General features: G+C 41.2%; 1 protein-coding gene across 1 annotated transcript in view; it reads left to right on the top strand.

Moving 5' to 3' along the window:
• Positions 1–11,888, top strand: part of TTBK1 (tau tubulin kinase 1) — a 98,990-nt gene that overhangs the window by 38,781 nt on the left and 48,321 nt on the right. Inside the window, exons 6-8 of the mRNA XM_009272604.2 lie at positions 6,092–6,157; positions 7,688–7,780; positions 8,474–8,599. Coding sequence (XP_009270879.1) covers positions 6,092–6,157; positions 7,688–7,780; positions 8,474–8,599 — 285 coding nt within the window. The remainder of the gene's footprint in view (positions 1–6,091; positions 6,158–7,687; positions 7,781–8,473; positions 8,600–11,888) is intronic.

Consider the following 11,888-nt stretch of genomic DNA (forward strand, 5'->3'; position numbering starts at 1 on the left):
ACAAGTTCTGGCCCAGGAATCGCATGATGAGATAGTTGGCGCATGCTATTCAGAAAGACAAAATTATTACCTTGGTCTTTTCTGATGTTAAAATCCATTGGAAATTTTGAATTCTCCTAAAGTAAAGAAGGAAAGATGGTATTTTAACTCATCTCCTTCTGGTCTTTTGCATTGGAAAGAATAGTAGGAGACTATTAAGTAACTTTCTCAAAACTAAATTTCGTGCAAAATCTATGGAATTCTTAGAACTTGCACATTTTTAGGGAAGAGAAATACTGAGACTCAAATAGGAAACTCCATTGGGTTGATTGCTTTTGATTACTTGATTTCTGTTCGAATAAGTATCTCTCAGCGGAGGTCTTTCCTCAGCTCATTGAATTGAGTTTTAAGGTTAAATAATATATTATAATATTAGCTCTTGCCTGTGATCAGGGTGGCCCTCATGTTTCCATACTGTGCAATTCACATCTTAGGATACAGTGACTGCTCACATGGCCTAAAAGCGGCACTGACTTTCATTCTGCTTTCTTTCAAGCCACCATGCTGCATCCCACCACAGCCAGCGGAGACCCCGCTATTTCTAGGTGGAGCACTGCAGCAATCATCAGACTGCTCACTAAAAGCGGCACTGACTTTCATTCTGCTTTCTTTCAAGCCCAAGCCAGTTTGTATGGAGATTGCTGGTGAGAAAGCAAGGTGGTGGTTGTGGAAAAAGCCAAATATCTTAGGTGGGAACCCATGACAATTCAAATGGGGAAGGGGACTTCTCTGTTCATTTGTAGAAACTTAAGCGCTACTGTTAGAACTTGCTCTGGGTGAAAAGAGCAAGGGATGAGAAAGAGCAAATCCCCTTGCTGGTTATTAGATCAGTTTGACTGGAGGAGGAAGGGAGGTGTAGGTATCAGATAATTTTAGGCCCTCATGTTTCCATACTGTGCAATTCACATCTTAAGATACAGTGACTGCTCACATGGCCTAAAAGCGGCACTGACTTTCATTCTGCTTTCTTTCAAGCCACCATGCTGCATCCCACCACAGCCAGCGGAGACCCCGCTATTTCTAGGTGGAGCACTGCAGCAATCATCAGGGAAGGGGAAGATGCCTGAAGTTGGCAGCTGTGAAGCCCGTAAAGTTGGCAAGCCAGTGATTGTATGGAGATTGCTGGTGAGAAAGCAAGGTGGTGGTTGCAGAAAAAGCCAAATATCTTAGGTGGGAACCCATGACAATTCAAATGGGGAAGGGGACTTCTCTGTTCATTTGTAGAAACTTAAGCGCTACTGTTAGAACTTGCTCTGGGTGAAAAGAGCAAGGGATGAGAAAGAGCAAATCCCCTTGCTGGTTATTAGATCAGTTTGACTGGAGGAGGAAGGGAGGTGTAGGTATCAGATAATTTTAGGAAGGAAAATGATGGTAGAACCATACAACTGACCTGTGGTTAGGCTGCATGCATCTCTGCTCTCAACTTTGTTTTTTTTATACTGTTAGGTGTGATATGTGAGCAGGGGGAAGTTAGTCTCTAGAGGGACCCCTCTCACCACTTTACAGAGCACTCACAAACCACACAGCCTCACTCAACTCTGTGTCTAAATGAAACTAAGTACAGCATGGGCCAACAGCCCTGGGGAGGATGCTGGGAGATGGCAACAGCTGAACAAGAGACCCAGGTTTCTGGAGGGATACAATATTGAATTGTTTTTTAATTCATTTCTGTTTAATTTTTTTCTCATTTTGTTGTTTTTTATCATGTTTTTCTTTGGGTTTCTCTCTGTTTTACAGTTCTTTTGGGCTCTTCTTTTGAGGCTGTGTTTGATGCGTTGGCTTCCCATCCGCTGCTCGTAACCATCTCTGCTATGAGTTGTGAGTGAGCCATCACCATGCTTCTGGGTTTTCATTTTGTTTTGTGCTTTTGTTATATATGGAAGTCCGAATTACACCCGGTTTTCTTTTTTCCCTCATGATATATTTGTTTTTCAGCAGGATCGTGACAGCTACCTAAATGTGATGCAGAGGCCTAGAACACTTGGGATTCTGCCTGAGGGGCTGGCAGACATTTGGGTGGTGATTTTGTCACTTCTGTGGTTTCAGAGGCAAGGGGAGGGGAGTTCTCTCATCTTACGTTTTTGGCTCCAGCTTCCTCTATTAAATTTCTGACTCCCCATTGGGATAAAATATGCTGCTGTCATTAATGATTCTACAAAATGCTGCTGTTTAAATTAGCAAGTCAAAATGCATATAAGAGGTGCAGAATTTGTCTCCATAGAAGAGGTGGAGATGCATATCCCTGCATCTCCCCTGTGAGCCTAACTGGTGGAAGCAGGAGATTCCTAGAAGTCTCAGAGATACTTCCTTTTAGTTCAGCTAAAGCTTCCTTTCACTTTTCTTTCTTATCACAACTTTTCCAACAAGTCATTTCAATCCAAGATACATCTCCAAGTGCTTCCCAAGATCTGTGGCATTTCCTCTCTCCCCTTACCACCTTCTCTTCGATCTGCACTAACTTTCTTTTCATTTTCTTACTGCTGGAAATCCTTTTCCTGTTTCCAGGAGAGGTGGGTTAATGATCCTAGATAACAGCAGGCCTGCCAGGGGCAAAGGTGGTGGATCTTGTGAGGTGTTTGCACAGGCTTCCAGAAAGTTGGGGAGGAACCAGCGGTCACGTTCCATGAGAGTACCACAGGCATAAGAAACGGCAGGAGGAAAGTACTGACATCCAAATACAAGTTTTTAGGAAGGAAGCTGGAAACCGGGACATTCAAAATACCAATCTAGGGACCAGTGAGGCAAGAGAAAAAATTTTAATCTCTATGTGTGAATGTGGTGTAACGAGCAGGGATTCAGATTAATGAGGAAATACGAGCACTCTTGAAATAAAGGGAGCATATACAGGAAAGACAGACTTAATGTGAATCAAAAGGGAGACACTGTTGGCACTTAAAATACAAATGATCATGAGTGTTTGAACTGGAGAATGATGAAAAGCTGATGGGTGCAAAAGAGCACAATTTGGAACAATGCATCCACCACTTTGTACAGGATTTTGTCACCTAATTCTGTCTTTGTCTGTGAGGTAGTGTACATGGCTAATATACTGAAAGGAACACAGAGTATAATTTTTGCTCTGTGGTAGTGATCTAATGTATTTTCCCAAGCTAAAACTCATTTTAAACCAAGCTTCTAACACAATGCAGTATACTTTATATCTCTGTCATCTCCCTGACAGCTCTGTGTAATAAATTACTTTAGCTTTGTGCTAGACACAATCTGAATGCAGGAAGAGATATACTTTACCCTGAGTAACATTTTTGATAGTAATACTGATGTGGAAAAATTGAAAAATAAATCATGTATGGTTTAAAATTGTATTTCAACTTGCTAGCTTATTACCTTCTTATCATTTTTGGGATTCAAATCGGTTGGGTTATATATGATTCCATAGTCTGAAGCTCCTAAGTGTTAGAATTTCAGTTCTGTGTCAAATGTGGATCAGTCTGGACAGCAAGGATGCTTTATCCAGGCTCTTTTCCACCACTGGGCAATGCAGTGGTGGGATGAAATTTATTAACTGGAAGAAATGAAGTGTGTAAGGAAATAATCTGGAAAATTAATGTTGATGAATTCAGAAGAAAAGTCAATAACAGTTGGGTGTACAGCATGTGCTACAATAAATGCTCAGGCAGGAGCTGTTTGTTTGGATGAAAAACAAGGTATCTCCACAGCCATGGAAATATTTGATTGCAGTGATTAGTGATACAATCAAAAGGCATGACTAATTGCCTTGTGACTAGCAGGGCAGTCAAATATGGTTAAAAGAGGTGAAACCGTTATGAGAAAAAGATGCTGTTAACACAGTTAGCATCTGCCTATTTTGTTCAAAGCTCTAAATGTCCTGTCAAAACAATTGCAAAGTCTTGCTCAGTTGTAGTGCTCTCCCTTTGCTGAGGTATCACATGAGAGAGGGCTGGAGAGAGAGCCCTTCGGGTTCAGCTGCAGGACTGGCTTGGTGAACTGTTTCATGTTGGCTGTGGGACAGATGCACAGTTAAAAGATGGCTGGGCTTTTGGTTTTCTTCTGAAAGAGGAGGGGAATACATTTGCAAACTGCCTAAAGTTGGTTTCAGAATAGATCTAATTAAACACTGCAAAGATAACCTGTGTGCCAGAAATAGTAAGTATTGATCTAAAAAGATTTTCAGAGACATTGCCAACCATACTGAAACCAGCACATGTGGTACTTGGTTCAGTACATACACAGTTGATAAGTGAAGACATTGAAGTAGGGAAAGAACATGGAAAAACTCCCATGGACTGCAAACATTGAACAATATTTGTTCTGAAAACATTACGGGTTACACACTAGAATTGTTCACAATACACTCTTATTTTATGGCTCATGAAAAGTATCCAAACACACTAGCTTCCACTCATAATGGAAAAGAAGAATGTCCTCTTGCTTTTGAATATGTAGAGGACATTTACGGTGATGGCTGATTCCAACAGATGTATTCCAGTGGCTAGTATTCTGCTTTTCAGGAACTCATATCAGTGAATTCACTGGAATTCTGAAAAATATTTTGCAGTCATTTGTCAGTGGGAATCCTAAATGTATGCTCCAGGAGGAATGAGGTACATGATCATGAATATAATATCTCAACTATTACCTGCTGCTAAATAAGCAGCTTATAGCTCAGGCTGGTGTACTGCAAGATTAAATGCTGCATTAAGTGCATGGGATATGCATACAGGTTCTCCTTGTGGAGCATTTGATTAACGTAAAGGAGTTGTAAGAGACTTTTAGCTTTTTTTTGCTTGGAGTCACTATAACTTAAGAGCTGTATTATACACCATTCAGGTGTGTGTTAGTGGCACAGTGTTGGTGAACTTGTTTAAAAAACGTTTAAAGTTTTATTCTTTCTGAGAGTATTGAAACTCAGAGCAACTTCCCTGTACCCAAAAGGAAGCAATTGAATTGTACGTATTTAAACTGACAGAAGGGTGGCCTAGAATAAAAGTATAGAGTTTTAGGCTTAGTTCTGAACGCATAGGCACAGCTGAAAGAACAAACATGAATCAACTGACCTAAGTGGGACAAGTTACCCAATTAGAGTTGTTATTAATGTGCTCAAATTTCTGCAAGAGTAGGATTTTAATTATGAGTATGTTTAGTTCTTTGCCCAGGCTTAGCCTTATGATGGAAGATGTCTGGGCCTGAACCTGGTTTTGCCACATGAATTTTGAAAGCACTGCTGTTAACTCTCGTGCTTCTAGCTAAGCTGAAAGGATTTGGTGGATGTCCTTATTTAAATGCAATTTTTTCAGAACAATGACATCTTCAGTAAGTGAACTCACATGGTCTAATATTCTTGTGGAGGCAGCAGTGGAAAGAGTTGGAAGTGTTGCTCAGCCCCCAGAACAGAGAAAGCTTCCAGCTTGGCCATATAGTCACAGGAGGACTGCCTTCTTCCCAAGGCCGCTATATCAAGCCTTCACTTCCTGAGGACACGAAGAACAAGAGAATCAGAGAAAGAGAAAATAAAGATACATGGTATAGGATACACTGGGAAGAATCTGGAAAAAAGCAAGAACTCTGAAAGTCAGAGGTTCTTAATTTGTTTAAGTCTTACAGAGGATGTTGACAACCAGTGTCAGCAAACATGTATGGTCATCTGCCCTGGGTCAGAGTAGGGGATCCCTGTTCTTGTCCTGACCAGGCTGCCCTCAGGCTTTGCTTAGCTCATGTTATTCATGACTCAGTTTTGCACTTGCACTTCTTTACTAGCTTTTCCCTTGACCTGGAGTTTAAAAAAGAAAATATGATCTTGGATAATGTTCTTAGCTCCATGCCTAGACTATTACTATTCTAACCTATCACTGTAACCACCTTGCCCTCTCTGTAAAATAAGCTTTTCTAGAAATGCAGAATTGGAGAATGCTGTCTGTTTAGCTGGCTGCTAGAGCAGATGAAAGCACTAAGAGCTTTGTATCCCTTGGGTACATACAAAATAACAGCACAGACAAGAAGTTCTCAGGAGTTAGCTGCACAGGGGATTTAGTAATCTGCTCTATCTCTGAGATTTTCTGTTGTCTCCCTTCAGCCTCGCAATGTTGCTGGTTTTCGAGGAACAGTCCGCTACGCTTCGGTGAATGCACACAAAAACCGAGTGAGTATTTTTGGGTTATAAGGAGTTAACAGCAAGGTTATTTCTCCTCAGAAACCTGTTTTTAGAAGCAGAGGAATAAGAGGCTTGAGTTCTGGTTTGTTACCTACAGAAGTTAGTATATCAGATGAATTCCATTAGGTGGTCAAGGCTGTTGACTGTAAAATCAAAATTATGATTCAGTTATTGGACCCTCTCTAGTTGGCAGCCTTAATAATTGTAATTATTGCATTATCAGACACTTTTTAAGGGGGGGAAAAACCCCACACTAAAGTGGAAATCAGGTTAAGCACCAGGCTGCTTGCTGCTAGTTTCTAGCAGAATTTGGCTGTGAATTACCAAGTGCCAAGTCCCCAAATCCATTCTCTACCTGGAATTTTTAATATTAACATCAAGCCGTCAGGTGAAGAGCCACCTAGTGAAACCTAGGTTTATTTTTCCCTGAAAAGAGCCATTATTTACATAGTGTCTGGCCTGTTTCATTCTAAACACTTCCAGAAGTCTCATCCAACATTCTTCTCAAAACACGCATTTGTCCTATTTCAGTAATGTTCCTGTGTAGACCATAAACCGTAAGTCCGCTGGTTCTGCTGCTAAGTGCTTGCCAGATGGAAACTATCAGCCCTCCTGCATTACCTCCAGGTTTCTGGCCTACTTGGGATGAGTCTGTAGGATGACCTGTGACATATGAGGAAGTTCCAAGTTTTTTAGGGAAAAAAGTTATTGTCTGCAGAAGGTGGAAAGTGTGAGGGGATGGCAGTTGGATGCCATCATGAATTCATTCTATTTCCTGGGAGACACTGAGAAACCTGAGGTATAATTTTTGGAAGAGCTGAATAGTGCCAGCTGTAACTGGCATCAGCTGAAGGTATATTTAGACACAAAAATTGCTGTAGAATGCATGCTATTCTGAAAAATTATGTTCTAGACATTGGATGTTGAGCATCAAAAATGACTTCATGTGCTTTGACAATTTCAGCCTTAATCCCCATGTTTCACTTTCCCATTTGCTAGGCCAGGACAAGAGTGGTATGTGGAAATATTATAAATCTGTAAATTGTTGTGGTGCTTGATGATGAGTGTTTTGCAAAAGCCCTTGAGTAAATGCTGTCTTGTCTAAAGAGTTTGAATTATATTTAGCTTAAAAATAATAATAAACTTTCTACACACAGTTTGGTTTTTTTTTAATCTAGGTTATTCCACATCCCATTAATAAATATTCTACTCCTGTATACGCTGAGGGCGAGTCCTATGGAAAACTTGTGCTTTGTTGTATAGATAAAAACTCTTTCCTAATATATTCACAAAAAGGAAAACAAATGAGGTTATTCGGGTGACTGTATTGACATTGCCAAGTTTAATAAATGCTTGATTTTGCATCTTTAGTCTTTAATCTGGCTTCTTTAATCATTGAATGGGAAGTATGACTTCTCTTCCTGCTGTTTAAAATGAGGTAGCCTGTCTGGAGAGCACATCTGGACTACTGAGCAGCATGGAACTTTGCTCCTCAGTCTTCGTCTCTCTTTTCTCCAGGAGATGGGTAGACATGATGATCTGTGGTCCCTCTTCTACATGTTGGTGGAGTTTGCAGTTGGTCAGCTTCCATGGCGAAAGATCAAAGATAAGGTAGGAAGCCTAGTGTCTGTGCTTAAGATAGGGTGCTACATTTTCATTATTATGACTCATTATTCCTCCTGCAGCTCAGTGCAGTAAGATCTGATGAAAAGCAGACTCTGGCTTTACTCCAGCAAAAAGCTGCAAGATGCTAACCTGCTTTTGTGTGTTCTGACTCACACTGTGGAGCTTGTCTTATTGGAGTAGCTAGACATTTTCTTACGCATGTTGTTAATCATATTTGATCAAGCGACTTTGGCTTTGTTCTTGCAAAGCAAACAACAAAAGTGGAAAAGCTGAGCTGTCCTTTGACAAATAAACAGAGCCTTTAGAAAGGCGGGAGGATAATGCTTTGCCATGCCAAACAAGCCAAATGGGAATTGCAACTGGAAAGTTAAACAGACTAAAGATAACTGTTCATGTTGTCTTGGAAATACTTTGTGCTAGAGAATAAAATCCATAGAAAGAAATAGGTCACCGTGCAGAAGGCTCTGCTAAAGGGACAACTTCTGAAGAGTGTTTCCAGCTCAGGATTCCCCTTTGCCAGGGACACCAAATGGGAGAATTGTGTAGACAGTGCTGGGTCTAAGAAGATGCCGTGTTCCAGGAATGATAAGACGAGATGGTATTCCAGGAATGATAAGACTGTATGAATATGAAGCAATAGAAGAGATTCTTGGCTCTGAGATATTTTCTTTTTTCCAGGAGCAGGTTGGCATGATAAAAGAAAAGTATGAACACCGAATGCTGCTAAAACACATGCCTTCAGAGTTCCACCTTTTTCTGGATCATATTGCAAGCCTAGATTACTTCACCAAGCCAGACTATCAGGTAGGAGCCTTTCTTTGTTACCAATCTGATGCATGGCAGTCTGGATTGGCATTTGGATTTTCTAACATTTCCATGCACGTGTTCATATCTGGCTGAGGAATACCTTTCCTAGGACCAGGAGAAAAAAGTTGGACTGTACAGTTCTTCAACATCTCAAAAGTTTTTTTTTCTTCTCCTTCCACCACCCTGTCCAAAATAATCCTGTACTCCAGACCAGAAAGCTCTTCCCAAACAACAGAGTCATTAAAACACAAAAGTTTTGAGATACTCCAAATGTGACGGAATTTTAGCACAGCTTGCCAAAGTCTGCAGAGAGCCTATGCCAACAGCTCAACAGTGCACACCAACCCCTTTGTTTTCTTGCAGACTCATATGGGCCTTAGCTATTATCTCTTTCTTTAATATTTGTCTTAACATATATTTTTTCTCCCATTCACTGTTTGCTGTCAGCATATATGTCATCAGTTACAGTAGCTCAAATAACACAATATAGCTGAGGCAACTTGATTCTGTGTCCCTTTTTTATCACAGTGGTTTTCTCTGTACATTAAAGCCAGAGTGATGAAAACATTTTATTAGCAGATCTGTGCAGTCTTACATGAGTGCCTGCTCCTGTTGATAGTGCATCAGATGAGTGGGAAAATGGTAGGAGGGTGTTCCAGCAAACTCTCTCCAACAGTGCTTTTGTATTTTAGCCGCATACATGTTTCAGCATAGCAACCACAACTTTTTAAAAAAGAAAAAAAAAAAGGCAAATACTTTCTGGATAGTACAGTGGAAAAATAACATTTGCCACTAAGATGGAGGGCTATACAGGAATGGAGGTGGACTGAGGAGATGCTGAGGAGATGTTTAGCCTGGAGAAAAAAAGTCAAAGAGGGGATCTGATTGCTGTCTTCCACTGCCTCAAGGACAGTTGTGGGGAGAATAGGTTGTGGGGAGAATAGAGGCAGACTTTTCTCAGAGGCAGCAAGGGAAATTGTGACTAAATCTAGGGGGGAAAAAATCAGAATGAGGGTTCTTAAGTACAGAACAGGTACCTAGAGAAGCTGTGGAATTTCCATCCTCAGGGATTTCCAAAAGTCAACTGGATGAGGAACATGATTTGACTTTGCAGTTAGCCCTGGTTTGAGCAGATGGTTGGATTAGGGATCTCCAAAGCTCCTTGTGAACCTACATCCTCCTATATTCTATTCCAGTTTAAAATAATTGTGTCCTAACTGAAAAGCCATCCTTGAGATGGAAATGGAAGATGATGTTTCCAAAAAATTTTAGTGCAGTACAAATCACGAACAGCTCTTTCACAGTACGGGATTTGTCTGAAGCTGTGAATTGCCTCTTTGCCTTCAGTTTCTTGCAGGTGCAGCTCTGGGAAGAAGCCTCCAAAAGGGAACTCCCCACAAAAGTCTGGCACCTGCAGCTTGCCACCAAACAGTGATTCTTCTAGCTTGACTTGGAGGCCTATTCCAGCCAGCAAATTCTCCAAACATCTCAGCTCCAGAGATGTCTTTATATTGATTTATCTGGATTTATTACTGTGAAAGATTAAAAAGTATATCAGATGGCATCTGAATTTGTCACCAGTACCAGACCCTCAGGGAAATTAAGGAAATTGGGGAAATATGTCTACTAATATATAAAGTCATGGTTTATTTAAAAATTGGAATGATAAGATTAGAAATAAGGAAACAGAATAAAACATATATGAATACAATTTTAAGTTACAGTTCACCATTTCCCTTCTTAGCTCTTTAATATATTTCAATTTAAGATGTATGCTAATCACCAGGTGAGGATTATGACTGAATGCTGTCCTGTAGCTGGATGGGTTTGGTGTTTCATATAGCTACCTAGCTCCAGTCGACCTCCAAGTTCTCCTCTTTGAGAAAAATTATGATGAAAGGGCAGCATCACTGGGCTGGAGAAAAGGTTTGTCTGGCCTAGTAGCATGTCCCCAACAGTGTTGGCTGTGGGAAGATTATAAAAGAATGAGCATTCACTTGAATGGAAGCATGACATTTCCCCAGAAAACTCTCAAAGCTCGAGGATCAAGGATCCTTGAGGCTCAAGAATCTATTTCATAGTCCTCAATGAATTTGTCTTCAATGAACTTGTCCAGTCTCCTCCTGAATTCATGTAAACCTTTAGCATCCACCATGTTGACAGGGAGGCACCACAGCTTAAGTGCTTGCTGTGAGAACTACTTTCTTCTGTTTGTTCTAAACTTGCCACCTGCCAGCCTTGTTTAATGCCCCTTACATCTCGGACATAACTGTGAATGCTGGTCCCTAGCCCCTCTCCTGCTTCCCAGCCACACAGAATCTTACAGACCTCCATGGTATTGCCCTTCGGTTACTCTTTTGCCCAGACTGAAGGATCCTAGTCTACTACTTGCTTTTTGCCCAGAAGGAAACCTTTCCACACCTTTGGTTTGTGTCCTCCTCTGAACCTCGTCCAATTGTTCCTTTGTGAGATGGGGAATTGCCAGCATTGGATGTTCAAGATGTATGCAGCCCATGAAGTGATAAACTGCAGTTACGATGTTCTATTCCATTCCTAAGACTTGTCTGTTTTATCCAGCGGCAATGCAGTTTTGATTGCTCCCATCTCCATGTACTAAGTAAAGCTTTGGCTTCTTTTGCAGTAGCATGAAGTTTTGGTAAAATCCTTCCTCTCCCACCCCCATCATTTTGAAGTGGGGAATGATGCATAAACGCTGCATGTGAGCATCTGATAAGAAGACCATTCTGACTGCTCCCTCCTCCCTCACTGTCTGAATTCTGATGTATTATCTCTCTGACTTCTCCTGATGTATGTCTTCTGGCTTTGCAGGATGCTGGATATCATAGGATGCTTTTGGCTTTAGAAATAGGCCAGACATGAATGGAAGAAGAGCCATACTGGGTCAGCCCCTCCTTTCTTGCTCCTTTGTAAAGGGGGACAGACAATAGGCAACTGGCCGCTGCTGCTGTCCTCCTTGCTCCAAGTAGTCCATGCCCTGAAGTCTGCAATCTTTTTCTTTAGCTCTGCCACCATCAGCATGTGGGATTGTCCATCTAAGCAGATATGCTAGTGTAAAGGATGGGAAAGGGAGAGGGGTGAAATACACCTATAGCCCTCACCACCATTGTGCAGCACACCTGAACTGTTGCATGAAGGAAAAAGCAACTGCATCTGCTATCTTCAGACTTGTTTATTCACTGTCACAGGAAAAAAAGTTTTAGGGGTGGAAGGCAATGCAGATACTTGATCTCAGTGACCCCATGACTTCCCCCCCCCTCCCCTCCCC

The sequence above is a fragment of the Aptenodytes forsteri genome, unplaced genomic scaffold (genome assembly GCF_000699145.1).
Source record: "Aptenodytes forsteri isolate BGI_AS27 unplaced genomic scaffold, ASM69914v1 Scaffold238, whole genome shotgun sequence".
NCBI lineage: Eukaryota > Metazoa > Chordata > Aves > Sphenisciformes > Spheniscidae > Aptenodytes > Aptenodytes forsteri.